The 18,350-nt window shown below is 40.0% G+C and overlaps 1 protein-coding gene and 2 long non-coding RNA genes across 3 annotated transcripts; 2 read left to right on the top strand and 1 right to left on the bottom strand.

Annotated features, from left to right (window-relative positions):
• The first annotated feature begins 5,829 nt into the window (after positions 1-5,829).
• On the top strand, positions 5,830-6,341 carry LOC306918885. The gene is made up of 3 exons (XR_013789427.1): positions 5,830-5,893; positions 5,987-6,116; positions 6,267-6,341. It is a non-coding gene; the product is annotated as an uncharacterized lncRNA (long non-coding RNA).
• Positions 6,342-6,440: 99 nt separating this feature from the next.
• On the top strand, positions 6,441-10,821 carry LOC306918886 (uncharacterized protein; the record flags this gene model as incomplete). The annotated part of the gene is made up of 15 exons (XM_079531733.1): positions 6,441-6,810; positions 6,915-7,016; positions 7,111-7,343; positions 7,429-7,610; positions 7,732-7,825; positions 7,952-8,078; positions 8,176-8,387; positions 8,555-8,672; positions 8,762-8,853; positions 8,967-9,084; positions 9,202-9,312; positions 9,507-9,582; positions 9,917-10,026; positions 10,133-10,306; positions 10,433-10,821. 15 exons carry the CDS (start codon positions 6,441-6,443, stop codon positions 10,660-10,662), a joined length of 2,349 nt encoding a protein of 782 aa, XP_079387859.1. The 3' UTR covers positions 10,663-10,821.
• A 5,593-nt stretch (positions 10,822-16,414) lies between these two features.
• On the bottom strand, positions 16,415-17,662 carry LOC306918884. Its single transcript, XR_013789426.1, has 3 exons — positions 17,588-17,662; positions 17,381-17,424; positions 16,415-16,469 (listed from the first exon to the last, which is right to left on the bottom strand). It is a non-coding gene; the product is annotated as an uncharacterized lncRNA (long non-coding RNA).
• Positions 17,663-18,350: the final 688 nt, after the last annotated feature.

Here is an 18,350-nt window from a genome sequence, read left to right as displayed (position 1 = left end):
GATCTAGGCCTACTGACCCGTAATGACTTATTTTAATTATGTCATATATTCATTATTGTTGGACTGTACATGACATGAATAGTGCTGTTTATTTTACACAGAAATTGTGCAACTGGTGTTCCCTCATTACGTCTTGAGATTTCCAAGTCCAAACAGCTTTGATCAGTTCAGACAAAGAGGTGTCAAACATGTTCACTCTTCTTTCCCCATCTGACGGGAGATGATTGTCTCCTCTTTGAGTTAATTTGCACCTGAATTCAGAGATCTCTACTTGTTGATCACCCAGGATGCAAATGGATGAAAACACTGCCCGTAGATACCCAGTATTTGAAATGCAAAACGTGGTCTATGCAGACAGAATTACTGTTCTGTACAAAACAGTCCCTTGTTGTCCTGTACAGAAACCAGACCACTCACTGTCTTCAAAAAGTACAGGGGGTGGAGTCGTATACTTCTACAAGTTAAGATGTCAAATATAGGCTACAATAAAATATCACATCGTAACTTAAGTTATAGAAGTAGTTATTTTATTCCTCTTTTAGTATGATAATAATCAGTGGATACGACTTTCACTGTCCATGTTATACATTACCCGGACCTGGTGTCCCCATCACACAAAGGGTTAATAATGAGAACTGTACATCCATACACTAGGCTATATGTTCTTTAGAATTACAGACTTGTGTTTTGACTCTGACAGTGTCTGTTCTCTTGGATTTCTACTGACTCCTGCTTTAATATTTATTCTTATATTTGCTTCTATATTACGTCAGATACTCATTGTTGAATCCTGTTGGCACTTTACATATATTCACATGATTTATCCATTGTTTACCGAGCAGACTCTGACAGTGTCTGTTCTCTTGGATTTCTACTGACGCCTGCTTTAATGTTTATTCATGTTCCTTTTCACTTTGTTGTTTTCACTGTAGTAAGTGAAAACTGCAGTGTCTGGCACCCATGAAATACAGTGTGAATGATCTGATGTATTTTAAGGCCAGACATCAATGTGAACTGTATTTCACAGTGCTGGCATTTACGTATGTGTGTTGGCTAACAAATGAACCACTGAAGAGTAATAAAGGCGCTTTGACAAAAACCTCCTAACCACTTGAGCATTTTTTTCCCCTGGAAATTTTACATTTTAGGTGGAATCTTCCAGACAGCAGAGATATCAAGATGTCCTTTATAGACAAAAGTTGGAATGTCTGCCCATGATGTACTGGGGAGAAACCCTATGGTTGTGATCAGAGAGATGGAGAGAAACTATAAGATACTGTTTGAATGAACTGATCTTTTTAGTAGTATTTCTCATTCACCAATTTATTTTTTGTCTCAGTTTGTTCATGCTTTATATACAAATACAGTACAAAGAATACAATTTATTTTAGTGTTACTCAACAAATAAAACAAACTGCCAATTTATTTAGCCAATTACAAAATATGTGTTTTTAAAATGACACTTGATCTATGTAGTGACACATTTGTGTGTATAGCCAATTACAAAATATGTGTTTTCTTTATTTGTTAAATCTACATAATGGTTGTGCAGTCCCAAATAAAGAGTCAAGTCAAGAGTTGTTTGTTTTTTTAGTTTTTGTTTTGAGTACTGTGTGTGTGTGGTAATTTCAGCCAATCACATGAAATACCCTTTGGAAGGCAATAACACATGGAGCAGGAGCACACAGGGGCACATTACATTTAGCAAGTAAATTAAGATGCTGCCATGAACAATCACATAGTTTTGGTTTGTGTGCTGTGTGTCCATGACAGTAGCATCCATGACAGTAGCATCACAAGTGCTGTGTGTAGTGATCCAGTAGCATCACAAACACTTAGCGAGGTAAAATGCAAATGTAGTGATTCAGATTCAGATGGACCAACACCATCTAACATACTTTAAATCGCCACAGCATGTCACCCAGAGTCAGCACGACAGATTGATTGCCAGGTATGTTGTAGAGGAGATGCTCCCCATCTCAACAGTGCAGTCTGTTGCTTTCAGAAAACTGGTCAGCAAAATACAACTGAAAGGAAGGCCAATGTGCAGAAAACTGCAGATATACTTCCCTAATACCTGGACAGTGAATATTCTAAAATGGAAGATAGGGAGGTGTCTTTTCTCTTATTGTGCGACAGAACAACCAAACATCATAAATTCTTGTTTTTAATTATTATTATTTTTAAAGTACAGTAACTATAGTGCTAGTTACTTTCATCATTTAGTAACTATAGTAATTAGTTGATTTTTAGAGCAGTAAACAAAAGTATAGGCCTACTGCATATTATAAACACAATAACAACAAGTGGTTTCTTCACCAACCTGGTTCTATATTGTTCTGAAGGAATTTGTAGCAATCATTTAGGTTTCTAGTATAGAGGCTCAAATGGCCTTAATCAACCTCTGCTTGAATAACAAGAGGTAGGAGAGAGACTCGTTCACACATAGGGAAACAAAGTTGATTATTTGTAGCGCACTCAATCAATTGGTAATGGCCACAAAATAAAATATCGATGTGTCCACTGTTATTAGTTGAATGTTACATATAATTTAAATCAGGTGCAAGCAAAGAGGCCTGGTTAGCTTATTGTTGCTGTTACTTTACATGATCACAAAGTAACTCACATGAATCACCCAACACGATAGTTGAATTTTATAATAAAATAAAACATGTATTTATTTCACACCATGTGCTGACCCTGCCTCAAAATCCTTCCGCCCCTGATGAAATAGACAACAATAATAAAGCATTTTTTTTCAGTCACTTTGGGACGAATTGCAGCATTCTTTTCTCAGGACTATTTAAATAGTATACAGAAAAACTCAGATTTAAGATCTGTTTAAAGGTAGCAGCTCTGTTTACATGTGAAAGGTCCAGCGGTCTACTTGGTACAGCAACCCGGTCTCCCCCAAATACGGTGAAATAGCACGGATTGGCACACTGCAAATGCGTGCATATGACACTAGATTCCCCGACATTCCGTGTATATTTACTTGATTTCCTCCCCGTTCACTTCTATACGTTTCTCGTCGGTGACGTCACGAGGACAATCCGTGTATATCTACTAGATTTCCTCCCCGTTCACTTCTATACGTTGCTCGTGTCGATTCGTTTGCGATATTAAACAATATCAAATCTCGCTACTGATGATTTATTGATGACTATTTCTATGTATTTGATGTCCCAGGTGTTGTTCTTGCTTACTGCAAATCGCTATGGAGTGTTATTATTATATTCATTAATAAGAATAATTCTTTTTGATATTATTTTTGACCGGAAGTGCCCTGGTCCCGTGCATAATCACCTATTTGGACTCGTACGTTTGCGATATTTTAAACAATACTCAATAAAATCATATTTTAATCGCTACTGATGATGTTTGATGACCATTTCTATGTATTAGATGTACCAGGTGTTGTTCTTGCTTACTGTAAATCACTCTGGATTGTATTTATTTAAAAGAAAAATGTTTACCGGAACCGGAACCGGAAGTGTTTTTGCTGCCAGGCTAATCCTAATGTTTTTGCATAATAACATTCATTGCGTTGTTTTTGTTGTCGTGAATGGTTGTCCTCAGACTTTGCTTACTTAGCCTAGCCACAGCCTATAGTACCCACTACCAGCCAGTCTGTTTATTGTACAGGTGAATATTCGAGCCAAGGTAAGATTTGTTGCTATAAATCACAACTGTATAAATGTTTTTTCAGTGTTAGTAGCATGTTAGCTGCTAGCAGTGGTCCATAGTTAAAGGCAATGCTAACAACAACAATAGCATGCTAACGATCTCTGTAAATAGTAGTTAGTAGCTAGCTAGCCTAAGATTTAGACTCGTATTCTAAATATATTCGTTTTCAAGCAGAATCGATGAATGCGTCTACGGGAGTCTAAATATTAGGCTAAGCTAGCTACTAACTACTATTTACAGAGCTCGTTAGCATGCTATTGTTGTTGTTAGCATTTTTACCTCCCTTATGATGAATTCCTGTTCTGTTCTTTGACTATATAGAAGTGTCTATTTGTACGTCTCTAAATGTTTTGATGAACCCTCTTGTAAACAAGTGTAATGCTTAATTGGGTCGTCCACTCACAGTTAACAGTCTTTGTATTGAGTTTGTGCTCGAAATGTACTGTAATTCTGCAAACTGTTAATATATATTTCAATCAATCAATAGTGTAGGCTATACGGTGCTGCTTGCGTATTAGGCCATGGCTCTTATGGCTCTATAGGATTTATAGGCCCCGGGTTATAGTTTCAATGTACTTTTATTATTATCTATATTCAACCTTTGTACTGATACGTTCTTGGTTTACCTATAGGCTATGATCCTCGATTACGGTTTCTATGCATGTGGTGTATTACCGTATGTTGACATTGCTTATGGTAAATCTAAAGAGTCATTGTATTAAAACAAATACAATAGAATAAAGTTGGCAATAGAGGTAGAAAAATACATGGTAAAAGCTGTTTTCTGCTGTGTTCATGAGCATGGTTAGCTCTGCATTTACGTGCTGGAGTAGTTAGGAATACAGTATGGTGTAGTAGTTATGTATGGTAATTCTGTGTCTGTGTGTCTTCTTTCCAGACAAGCCCGTCATTGGAGTCTCCAGTCATCCTAATTCTCCAGACATCTGACCATCTCCTTAGTGCTTCCCACACCAGCATCTGTCTACGTCCAGATTCCAGAGGTAAGTCTGGGATGTCCTACTGATTGATGCCAGCTTTGTGTTGGTTACCACAGCACAAGCTTTTTTCCAGGGAGTTCTGTCTCGATGACTAGCCTCATCCTCCTGACTGCTATCAATTTAGGTCCCTGTACAGACATGTGTAGGTAATAAGGTCCTGTTAAGGCCCATATCCATAAATGCTCCATAGGGAGTGGACAAAACAAACGAGAGAAATTTCACATGTTTTGTCTGTGTATTTATACTGACTGTTCCCAATATATCTACCGTTCATTTTCACAGAAGAGAAGAGAAGAGAAGAGAAGAGAAGAGAAGAGAAGAGAAGAAAAGAAGAGGAGGAGGAGGAGAAGAGAAGAGAAGAGAAGAGAAGGGAAGGGAAGGGAAGGGAAGGGAAGGGAAGGGAAGGGAAGAGAATTAAGGTAAGGAGAAATATGGAAAACGCACGCACACGCACACACACACCTTCATTCAAAGGGCTTTATCTGTTACGAATGAGTATGTTGGACCCAAAAGCGACAGCAGGCAGAACAAGTAAACTTAGAAGGATGTCTTAACAAAACACAGGAACTTCCATAAATGGGAAAACGGGTAAATAACAGGACTTTCCGAATACAGGACAGACTCACTCACCAGGGAGCTAGAAACCAACAAGAATACAATGCAAATGCGGGGTTTAAATAGACACAGGGATAACAGATGGCACACACAGGTAGGGCCTATACTAAATTGACAATCAACACTGGGATAGGCTGAAGGGGACTAAAAGGAAGGCCAGTGCAAGCATGCTCTGTTGCACTGGCCTAAAAGTGGGTCCTTTAAAACGGCTTCAACTTCTGAGAATGTGATGTCCTACTGATTGATGCCAGCTTTGTGTTGGTTACCACAGCACAAGCTTTTTTCCAGGGAGTTCTGTCTCGATGACTAGCCTCATCCTCCTGACTGCTATCAATTTAGGTCCCTGTACAGACATTTGTAGGTAATAAGGTCCTGTTAAGGCCCATATCCATAAATGCTCCATAGGGAGTGGACAAAACAAACGAGAGAAATTTCACATGTTTTGTCTGTGTATTTATATCTGTTTGGTTGCTGACTGTTCCCAATATTTTTGTTTCAGTAAAATGTCGACACACAGAAAGAGCGAGCCATTGTCCGCCAAGGAGAGACTGGAAGCGCTTGCTGAGGTTGCGGATGCGTTTGTTGAGACGGAGGTAAGTACATTCTCGTTGTACATGCATGTGAAATAATTTTAACTCCAGTTAGTTGATGCCCATTTCTCTACATTTCATGACATCTCCGTATAGAGAGCTAAAGGCCAAGCTACCAGCCAAGCTACAGCGACAACTCAGAAGCCTGAAGTTAGCTGGTCGATGAGGGATGCTGATGGGATTCGTGTAAAAACCAGCAAACGCAGGAGAAAGGCTTCATCTTATGGTTAGTCTCCATCTATGGAGAGTGATTTTGATGGATTGAAGTGGTTGGAGTATGTATAGGGTAATCATTTGATAGTGTCTGTTATTGTTTTGATTTATGCTGGCAAAGAGTTTGAACATATTTGGTCTAATGTGGTTGCTGTTTCTCCAGTTGGTACATCCACTACACCATCTACGTCCACTACACCATCTGTGTCAACACCATGGCTCGGTTACCAAGAACCTGGTAAGTATAAATGTACTTAAAATAAATTCCTCAAAGAAGACTATGGCAGTGATGTTTTATTTTTCTTGTGTTTCTCTCCCTGAAGATTTGAATAGGCAGATGCTCGAAGAGCTTCTTCAGGACACTGCGTATGATTGTGTAGAGCAGCCAACACAGTCTCACACTTGGAGTCAAAGGCAGAAAGATGTCCAACTAGGCTGGCAACAGGCAAGAGACCACAATGTGGACAACGTGTTGTCAGCGGAGAACATCGTGGAGAGGACGTGTCAACACTGTCACTTGAGAGAAGCTGTCATCCGTTGTGGGGAATGTATGCCTTCAGAGTCGTTTTGTGCAGAGTGTGATCGTTTGGTACATGAACGTCACACTCTGCACAATAGGCAAACCACCATGTGTGGTTATTATAAATACATTCCCCCAACAGAGTCGGTGAATCTCAGTGATGGGAAATACATCATCTGTGAACAAGGTCTCTTTTTCAATTAACAGACAACATTGGCTCATTATAACCTGTTATCCCAGTACCTTCACACAACCCAAACATTTCATCCTGATTGTCCTTTGCCCCTTCAGATTGTTTGCTGCCAACAGCATATCCTGGAAAGATATGCACCTGTGACACGTTTGATGTTTCAGTCTCAGCTGGTAGAGCCATCATACTGGTTTCCATAAATGGTAGGAATTTAAGTCTTCATCTATGTAGATGCACACACCGTATGTGTTTAATAGACATTACTTAAGTTCCTTGCTATGTCTCATTTACTCTCAGGCCGCTATGATCTTCGCCTCCCAGTGCTGTCGTGCAAACAGTGCTCTAAGCAGTGGTCTCCGGAGGTCAGGGACTTTGTCAGAAGTGGCTACTGGCCTGGAACCATGCAAGCCCAGACACTGTTCCACCAGGATGTCTTCCACTCCTTTGAGGCAATGAAGACATCAGCTCCAGCGTTGTCTAGACAAGCCTTCACAACCATGTTGGACCAGAGGACAAAGCAGTTTGGAAGAGTGAGTAATTAGTTTGTCATGTCGTTAAGCCAGTTTATTTAATTTTATTTATGTAGCAGTCATATTAATTATTATATCTTTTCAGACTGGCAAAGTGAATGCAGGTTCTTTTCAGACAAGCTTTCTGCAGTATATGTACTGCAAGTCTGTTGAGAACCAGCTTCACGGAGATGAACAACGCTTTGTCTGTCCTGCTTGCACCCCGGACATGCTGGCTGTTTCAGTTGATGGCAACAGAAAACTGTACAGGTTCCAGCAAAAAAAACAGTTAGTTTGTCTTTCCTATAAACACTATCGTAATGTTTTTTATTTATTTAAGATGACACTTCAGCTGTTGAATGTAATAACTGTTACTTTGTGACCTTGTTTTGAAAATGTGTGTATGTAGGAGTGAAGAGCCAGGGTTCTTTGATGGCTTGTTCTTGGCAAAAGACTCTGAGGTGTCAACTTTTGTTGAGGAGGTCAGAGGAGTTGTAACAAGTGTAAGTTTTAAACAAGTGAAACATGGCTCAGCCAAAAAAAAGTCTTGACTGTATGTTTCAGTATTGAGCCCTGCTATCTATTGTCTAACTATTAATACTGTATATTCTAACTATGTGCTTTGGTAGACTGCGGGAAAAGCGACGTGTGGGAATTCGCACTGGAGAGCTGCTAGGGAGACGTCCAAGCAGGCCAACAGGTTGGACGAAGAAGGCATTGAAGTTGCCGTTTGTAGGCACGGATTCCTTCTTAGAGGTTAGTATTAGTATTGATGATAAATTGAACATACAAAAAGATATCATGATTATCTAAAGCACAATAATATGCTCCTAATCACCCCTCCCCTCCAAAGGTCTGAATATGTACAGAGGAGAAATCTTTGCCTACCCGATGTTTCTCCAGCAAGAGTACAAGAGTGCCACATTCTTGGCCATGGATGTGACCTGCAGATACGTACCTTACCTGGCGAAGGTGTCGGAGAACCTGGCCCATCTTCAACCCCTTCTGAGCATGAAACCGTGCTTGTCTGTCATGCATGCTAAAGCACACACTACAAAATGCGAGGTGATGCGTCATACTGCTTGATGATGTAAATTAGATTGTCACAATGCATGGCAATGTTAGCCACAGAACAATGGTCTGAACTGACCCAAACTATATAACCATAGTAACCTATGGCTATGCATCAATATTGACCATGCGTCTGGCCACACTGTTCATACTTCCTATAGATCCAGTGGAATGCGAGGAACCAGGAGGGAGTTGGGACCACTCTCGGTGAAGAGGTTGAGCAGGTCAACAGTTTCCTGTCCAGATGTGCCCTGACCACCAAGTATATGATGAAGTCAGGTTTGTAAGCTTATTTAACCCCCTGCTACTTTTAGCCTGCAAAGGTACACTAAACATTTTCAACAATCTTATTTGGATTTGTGTTACAGTAAGAACTGACATGCTTGCGGTCCATGCCATGGGGTGGAATCTCCGTAAAGCCATTGGCCTACACTCCGCTTTGTCTTCCAGATACAAAAAGGTATGTTCTTTTGTTAAAAAAACGTAATGTGTAACTCTGATCATGATTCAACTTCAAATGCTATTTCATGAACACATTTGTAAATTACAGTGTTCTGTATTGCAATTTTGCAGACTGTCGAGAAGACTTTGGAGGTAACGGAGGGACTCGGGAAGCTGCAGGAACAGTTTAAGTGCACAGATGACATGCTGCAACAGTGGGTCATTGATGTGAAGCAGTGGGCCAGTACCGGTAAGAACAATGTCCTCACATGGACAACACGCATCAATGTGTGTGGGGAAGAATCAATCTGACGGCTGACAATGAGTACATTTTTAGAACTTGTGTGAACACTTTTTTGTTTCTTAGGAAGTGCAGCAGCCAGTTCTGTGTCATCAGAGATGCATTGTTTGCAGCTCTCCATTGACTCGCTTTTTGTGAGCATCTGTCAGAAGAAACACTACCTCTACAGACAGAATGGTATGTATTGTGAAATTATTTTGCTGGCTCTTGCAGTATGTCAGTTTTGTTCGTTACACAGCAATTAAATTGCAAACCAATTAATCAAGAGGGCAAAACTTACATTGCCTGTAAAACTATAACTATACATAATACATTTCACTCATTTACTGGACAGAGCCCAAATCACAGCTTTTTGTAATACTATTTTGCAGATCGCAACAAAAGGCGTCAGAAAATCACCCAGAAGATTGGCCAGGAGAAGAAACGCTTGTTGGATGATGTCCAGAGGTATGTAATAGATATTTTCGAATCCTAAATCGATTGCCAAATATATTGGTGTATTTCTCTGCCTTCCATTCAATAGTCCAGTCTGAAATGGCACATTGGTGAGAGAGCTTGCTGACTAGACCACAGTGGTCCTCCATGCTTACTATCACTCTGTCAGCGAAGTGTATTTGTCTCATCTTTAGAATATATCCTTTTATGACCAGGTATTTACAGTATAGCACATTAGATTGGGTTTGGGGAACAGGCCAGGAGGCTTGTTGATCTGTATGCTGTTCTGGCTTAATCTTCATTCTCAACACTTCACCCTGCCTGGTATTAATATTTTACATTATAGGTACAACCAACAACCTGATGCAACCCCTGTGGATATAAGCACTGTTGTGCAGAAACTGTCCAACAAAGCTGTGGAGAGCATGATATGGCCATGGCAGGAACAGAACACAGGTGTTTATTATAATACCGGTATCTCTATTAGACTTTGTGAGCTCGTTTGAGATGACTTTTTGTATTTATTTATAATTAATAATTCAATGTTTTCATATCATCACAGATGGTGTCAACATCCTCTGTAAGAAACAGCTTTTTGACCAGGTGATGCTTCTGTCACGACTGGCAGAGGAAAAGCAGATTCTGGTAAAGGAGATGATGCAACACTGTGCCTTCTTAAAGGACTCTGTAGCAAAAGTGCAAACACAGATGGGAACTGTCTTGTCACAGACGGGAAGTAAGTACAACTCCATCTGTCTTTTTATGAAATTGTCCAAGTGAGAGACATGTTTTTCGTTACCGTTCATTTTAACATGTGTGGTTTGAATTGAATTCCATTAATGTTCTTGTGTATATATTCTAGCTTTTCCAAATGTATTGACCGAGGAGGGTTCGAGGGGCCTAATCTGTCTGCTCAAGAGAAGATTGGAGGACCTTAAACTCAAGCAGCAGATTGCAGGGAGAGCCTACAAGGCCATTCTGGGGCCAAGTCTCCAACTGTTGGAAGAACAGGAGGCAGAGATGGAGGAGGAAAGAGAGTGTCAACCAGAAAGCTCGGACGATGACGACGACGAGGAGGACACTGCGATATGAGACTACATATTGCCTGGGATGTATACAAGGTTGACCAGTGGATTATTTTATTTGCTTTTTTTCTCCTTTTGGAGTGGATTATTTTATTTGCTTTTTTTCACGGTATTGTTTGACTGGGGGCACCCCTAACGTGCGCACGGCTCAGGAACGTCCTGCGCTGAACGGACTGTGTACACTACACACAAGCGCAATGACATGAAGCGGTGTTTGAAGGTTTTTCCAGAAAGACCTGTTGTAAATGTAATTTTACTTTTTGGCTGTCTCATTTTTAAAATGGTACTTATATAGCGCCTTTATCCAAGGTGCATTACATTCACACACACATTTATACACCGATGCCGGAGGAAACCATGCAAGGTTTCGAAAACGTTCAACACGTTTGAATATACCCCCTTTTCCTCATAGATGCAGATGGATCTCCGATCTACACATGTCAGTTCAGTTTTCATTTATGCTTGCTGTTTTTGGCGATTTGCTGCAGTGTTGGGTCAGACGTGCTCCCGTTGCATTCGTTCAGCATAATGTCAATTTCAAATTTTAATATTTCCAAAATTATTACAGTTTTGACATTATTATGTCAACTGTTCCTGTGTGGGGGGAGGAGGGGGAGAATGTTTAGGCCTGTCTCTACAATACAAATCTCTCTACAATACAAACAGCAGCATAATGTAAAATGTAAAAAATAAACAACAGAAAAACACATTGGACACAACTGGACATAATCACAACAAGACCATAGACTTCAGACACAGGACCATAAGCAGGCAGAAAGGAGAGTGTATACTGCTCTGTGTTCATTCTCGGATGGAAGGTGAGCCTACGACTAAAGGTCCTCACTGTATATTTATTGATTGAATACTTAACAGGCTTTGGGCTAAGCCCCTATAGGGCCATGGCTTGTTTCCATTGTGGTATTCTGTATATTATCGGAATCAGTCAGAATCTGTATCGGCAAATATGACCCTGTGATTAATCGTAGCTCGGATATCGGTCGTAATTTCATTATTGTAGAGCTATTACATTTATTTACCTTTTTAAAAAGGAGATGGCTATTTGTAGGCCTATTATACAGGGAAAAATGCATCCTTGACTCATTTGGAGCATCAATAGTACTACCTTTGCTTGTTGATCTGTGTAAAGCATGTTGAATTCCCTTGTTGAAATGTGCTATACAAATAAAACTGCCTTGCTTTTTAATAACCTATTTGTAATTTCTTGACTTTGAAATCCTACTAAATACTTCAATCTATAAATTAGTAGCTTAATGACTAGTAATACATTGTCTTCATGTCCAATGTATTAGCTTTTACTTTTCAGGATTTCAATTCAAATATAGTAAAAATAGATGATCTACAAGCTCAAAACGCGTCACAATGTCACGTTTTGAGCTTGTAGATCGGCTATTTTTGCGACAACAGTAACATACATATGTCCATCTATTTTCTGTGTTTTTGTAATCTGCATTTTTAATATTGATGTAACTTTAGATGTTCTTAATAGCGTTCTTCTCCAATGGGTTCTCAATGTTTTATTGTACTGAAAACTCCTTGTTTTGCAACATAGCTGAGTTGTCTGTTTTTGGCCATAAAATTCATTAATTCATTCAAGTTTTTTTTTATTCTCGATTACAGTAATTTAACTCATTAGTGGTGCAAACCACTTCCTTAAGTGAGTGTGTGTGGGTGCCTGCCTGCCTGGGTGCGTCTGAGCATGAAAACAGCATGGGTTTTTTTTCACCACCTGTGCGCAACCTAACATGCGCACAAACACACACGCACATATTAACTGTATATATGGTGATTTCAGGTGTGCCAGTACAGTAGTGGGTACAGTAGAGAGACCCCCACACGGTAACTCTGTCACCCTCACCCTGGGTGCGTTCCTGTTTGTCTGGAACTCCCCCCACCCCACACGGAGTTGCACCACTTACTTCACACGGGTGTGATCTTTCTCAGTGTCGAGTAATAGTATGCTAGTATGCTCACCAAGGTTTTAAAACGACCCAGGGGTACCAATGTGGTCAATTGTAATGTAGTTTGCAGGTGATTCCATGTATTAGGGCCACAGAGGCCAAAAGCAGATCTACCAAGTTCAGAGTTAACTTTCGGTACTTGAATTTGGGGACATTTCTTGATCTGGTGTGATAGGGTTCACAGTCCCATTTCAGAAATGATGTATTTAGGACAATCTCCAAGCATGACTTTATACAAGAACAGGTGCCAATGCAGTTATCGTCTCTCTGTCAGGGAGGACCATCCAACCTTGGTATATAAGATACAATGGTGAGTACCATAGCTATCACCTGTAATAAATCGAATCGATAAACAGTCTAGGGATTTAAGAGTGGATGCTGCTGCATGCAGAATGTCTTGGAAAAAATTGCATGGTTTTCTCTCTCAACATACAGTACATGTGTATAGGCTGCACATCTCTAAAGTGACAATTTAAGGCCATTAAGAACCTTTGATGACCACTGCTCTCTACTGAAGTAAGACAAGTACATGGGCACTGTTGCTTCTCTTCTAAATCGAGGCCCATTGCAAGTTACCATATGCAATTGTATAATGATTTTGATGTTGGATGTTGTGGATGCTAGGTTGTCATAGATATTGTAATGAACTTTTGAACTCTGCAGTCACCCTATATGCATTATAACAGTGATTATAAAGCTTTATAAATGTTTATAATATGTATTACAACTATGAATAATGAAATTTAGTGCGAGTGACCAGTAATAATAATGATATGTGATGATCTTAAGTCATTATAAAATGCTTTAGAATTATTTATTATAGTTATAAAGCATTATGAGTATAAATATAAGTAAGTAGCCTTGATGAGCCATGAGGCCCATAGGGCAGGAGCCTATCTCCTGTTTCTGTAGCGTGAGGCAGCTTGATGTACACCCCCTGGACATGACACTAGTATGTCACAGGGACTTACCCCCAATCCAACCCTTGATGCTGAGTGCCAAGCAGGGAGGCACTGGGTCTTTGGTATGACCCGGCCGGGGATTGAACGCATTGAATGCATTAGGGGTATATTTATAAAGTATTACAGATGGGATGCATAGCAAGGCCACAATATTGTGCTGCTGGGTGTAGAGGAGTGTAAGGAAGGGAACAACAAGGATTCCTCAGTTTAGCACTGTACTGAACAGTCCTGTACTGTACACCATCCGGCTGAATGCCAAGAGGACTGAGGTTGTCGCCTATGCCGTAGATGTATAGAGCCTCTGTAGTGTACTGTACACCCCACACGTGAGGAAGGTTGACCCTGTCATCAATAATGCTCTTCGGATCCTAACTGGCTGCCTGAAGCCGACCCCTGTGCCCTACCTGCCAGTCCTAGCAGGAATTGCCCCCACCGGCCTTCGACGGTGTTTCCCAGCACACAGACTTACGGTTCTCTTAATTGGCTAGCGTTAGGGTTCGTTTTCAACGCGCGATAGCTCGGGAACAATAGGTCCGTCAGCCAAGTAATTCACATGGGCGCGTACAGCTCTCCAAGATCTACGCTCCGATAGGTCCGCCATTCTCGTGCGACACCCGTAGCAAGAGTCCAACTCTGACCTGTAATCCACAAGCCTTAGAGACATGATAAACCTTACAGTGTATTGAATGATGAAATGCTAATCCTAATTTTGAGAACCACACGTCCGTGCGCGGGGAGACACATATTGGCGCGTTCGTCAGATTGATAGCTATGCGTGGATGTAAAGCACGCCCATTTTCGACCTTTGTGGGAGGAGCTATCGCGCGTCAAAGTCTAACCCTAGTTTTCTGAACCACATGACCGTGTTTGGAGAAACACATATCAGATTGTTCGTCCTGACAAGCTATATAACATACTAAAAGATGGGCCTCTAATATCCAATGGATTTTGACTTAGAGGCCTTAGAGAGGCTAGAAAAATAACAACAATTTATTTTTCCACGGGACCAATTCCATTAAATCCAGCGTGAAAAAGTGAGTCAGACTAAGTAGTTTTTGTAAAAAAAAAAAAAAAATTGTGTTTGTGGGGTCCAAAAAACGTGTCTAAAAAAATATCTAAAATATTTAGAAGTGTCGTAGAGACTTGAAACCAATTCCATTGGATTCCCCGTGCTTCAGACATGGATAAACACCCTTTGTTTTAGAACATTTGTTTTTTCCCTGTCGACCATAGCTTAAAAGGGGCTCGACGCCGCACAGGGGTCACGGGCGTGACCTTTGATAGTTAGAAGTGTCGTAGAGACTCAATTTTTTAAGGATTCCTCTAAATACACTTCCCCCCCTATGTCAAGTAAGGGAAATCTAATGGTGTTAGTTTTAACTGTCTAGAAGACTTAGAAATGGGTCAAATTGCTGTTTGAAAGTTTAAAAAAATCATATTTTGTCGAATTTTAGTCATTTTGCTCCAAAACTCCTTCTACCCCAACTAAACCAATGGTGCTGAATCAGAATATGTAGGTTATATCTCAATCCGACAACCAGAAGTGCCTTAATTGGCCCCTAGTTGGCTAATTATAGAGTTTGCGTAGAAATGTCGTAGAGAAATATATATGAAGAATAGTGATGGGGGATCTGTGTGTCTCTAGTAAAGCACTTTGACCTGCATTCCATGACATGAAAGGTGCTATACATTTATCCATCCATGCAGTTATCCATGCGGCTCACCTCTGTTCACAGAATCTGAGCTGAATTGACATCTGTACCATTGTGATCAAACCAGTCAAGTTGTACAGTAGTACTGGTGCACTGCATTAACCTATTTTGGTGGCCTTTCATTCTGTGATATTTTCGGAGACCAGATCCACCACGCAGTCATGTATAGCCTATACATCTTCATGTAGGCCTATGGCATGTGGATGGGATTAACTATAATTATGTCATTTTGTGTTTTTTTTCCTAAATACTTTAGAAAGTATGCACCAAACTGTACAGGCATTGCTTTAGTGCTTCAAAACAGCTACATTATGAGAATGGGATATTTAAGGAGATCTGGAATGGTGTGATGTACTATGTTGATGTAATAGGCTACATTCTGGGTAAAACAGGTCTATTATTGTTCAAATTGAATACTGACACACATTTGCCCATCACTGTTAGGTCTACCCCTTAAAACTTTAAGTGCCCTCTGACCATGAAGGCTTTGAAACATATGCCCCTCATTTTGTACTAGCATAAGTATAAACTCTGCATATGGTTATATTGTAAGGAATAGGGTTATAAACATGTTATAGAACATGTATTATAACCCTATTCCTGTACTGTGTTTCACCCACTGAGAGAGACGAGTTGTTCAATGGCTAACAGACTAGGCAACGTTTCAAAACAGAACTTCTGATACCTATTTCTGTTGCTATTGTTACACACCTTGTTCATGCTTTCGCTAACCATTAGTAGGCTTATTGTACAGTAACAGATCTATAACACAATGATTCATGTATGTGCTTTGTGTATTGTCATCGTGTTGTATTGCATACTAAGTACACGTTAAGGTACAGGAAGAAATAGCATGGTCTTCACACATTTTCTGAAGTTTCAATCATTATCAATTTTCAAAATACCTACCAATTCAATAAGAAAATCTAACAATCTGAGCAGTGGAACTGTAAAGATGTTAAGTGCAATACTTTGGCCCCTGCAGCTAATTGTATAGGGTGAGTTCCTTGCCAACACAGCCCTACTGAGCAAATGATGAAACAGTGATTTATAAACAAATACTTTATTTGTACAAATATAAAATCAAAAAATCAAATAAAATATCAGGTCTTCAGGAGGACATCTTTTGTCAGGATCCAGGAGGGCGGGAAGGTTTTATTGCTGAAATGAAAACAGATGATAGTCCTATGAAATACCAAGAAAGTGTAGTATATCACTCCGCATCTCCTTGACAGCCAGCCTATTTATCTCTATGGTAGTTTGCTTCAGCCGGTAGAATTTGAGCTTGGAGAGTACAGAATATTCTCCGTTGTGAATTTCTGCACATGCAATATAAAAAACGAATAAAGCACCAAGGGGTCGATGGCTGTCAAGGAGTTTAATCCTTAAATTGACACCCTGTGTCAAATAATTGATTTCAAAATACTGCTGGTATATTAAACGAAATACAAAATAAATTTCTGATCTTGTACATGAATCACCCAGACACCTCAGGTGCCCATGCAGGTCAGCCTGCATGGTAAACCATCCTGCTCCAGTGAATTCACGCGTCTTCTGTGAAAACGTAGAAGACGCTCAGGTCCCTGTGATTGACAGACGCTGTCTGAATTCACGTGACCGGGATGGTTTACCAGGCTAGGAAAGGTCTGCTTGAACGTGGGGAAGCATTCATTAGTGTTTAGACACCACATATCTGGAACAAACACCCAGAAAACAGCAGGTGTGCTGCCACTTGTCTGTTAAATCACAACTAAAAACCTTTCTCTTTGCCTCTCTTTGATCTGTAATGTTATGTTATTTTTATTTTACAATTGTTTTTCCTTTGCTTGTTGATCCATGTGTAAAGCATGTTGAATTAATTGGTTAAAATGTGCTATACAAATAAAACTGCCTTGCTTTGTAATAACCTATTTGTAATAACCTGTCCATCAAAATGAGTCAGTTTGTAAGATGCTTCTTCCAGAAAATATATATATATAACTTTATGTCAAATCACAGGCTTAGAATCTTAATTAAGGTGAAATTTCCCTTTCAGGAAAACAAATACATCAGAGAAACAAAGTTCAAGTTACCATTTGGGGCATGGGGCCCAATGGACCAGGGACTGTTTCTTGCCCTTGGGTAAAAGGAAAACAGGAAAATAAAGTACAAATTAAATGAAATAATTACTCCCAGCTTCTAAAATGCTGTCAGCATACAACCAAAATGTAATTGTTTTGTTTAATATCAGAGCTCAAACTCTACATGTTCCAAATACTTCATATACAGTAGATACTAACCTTTCTGGTGCGGCTCTTTTTGTCAACGTACACAATTGTGTACGGTTCCCCGGAGTTATTGTGAAAGTCACAATCTGTAAGCACAAACCATACCACTTCAAATGTATTTGTTACACAATTAATTTCTGTATTATACCCTACTCACTCACATACTGTTGAGCCTCCACCCAGAGGACGTAGTGCCTGCCTTCTACTCTTTGCACATTCAACACACCGCTCCGCTGCTGACATGCACTGCCTTACCCCGTAAGTGAAGTGACACATATTACCTCTCTTTCTTTATCAGTCAAGTTTATGTGTGTAGACTCAGGTAGACAACATAAGAAACACTTTACATAGATAAAGAATGCCATTACAAGAGCAGTGTTTTCCAAAAAGTACACCGACATATGATAACTCAGAGGCTGGGGTTAGACAGCAGCATACTAGAATTCTGAGACTCATTCAGTCGACACAGAACACTTTTCAGGCCCTATTGAAAAACCTGATTAGATGTACAAATTAAATGGGTCTGCAGAGACTTCTGGCTTCTCCATTTACCCAAGCGTGGCCTTGAAACTGGTTCAGTTCAGTTTATTTCCAGCTCTTTTGAACAAAATGTGCATACATTGTGCATTTAATGCAATTTGGGAAAGACATGATCACAGTCACAAGTCCAAGGCACAAGTTGCCAAGTTCATTTGACTTGTCAGATTCAGAGACACCCTCTATGGTGCAAAGTAATGGAGTCTCACCTAGACACAGGTTTTGACCAAAAGGTCAA

Source organism: Electrona antarctica (assembly GCF_951216825.1).
Source record: "Electrona antarctica genome assembly, contig: scaffold_562, whole genome shotgun sequence".
NCBI classification, from domain to species: Eukaryota; Metazoa; Chordata; class Actinopteri; order Myctophiformes; family Myctophidae; genus Electrona; species Electrona antarctica.
Note: the sequence above shows the minus strand (reverse complement) of the source record. Positions and strands in the feature narration are given on the sequence as shown.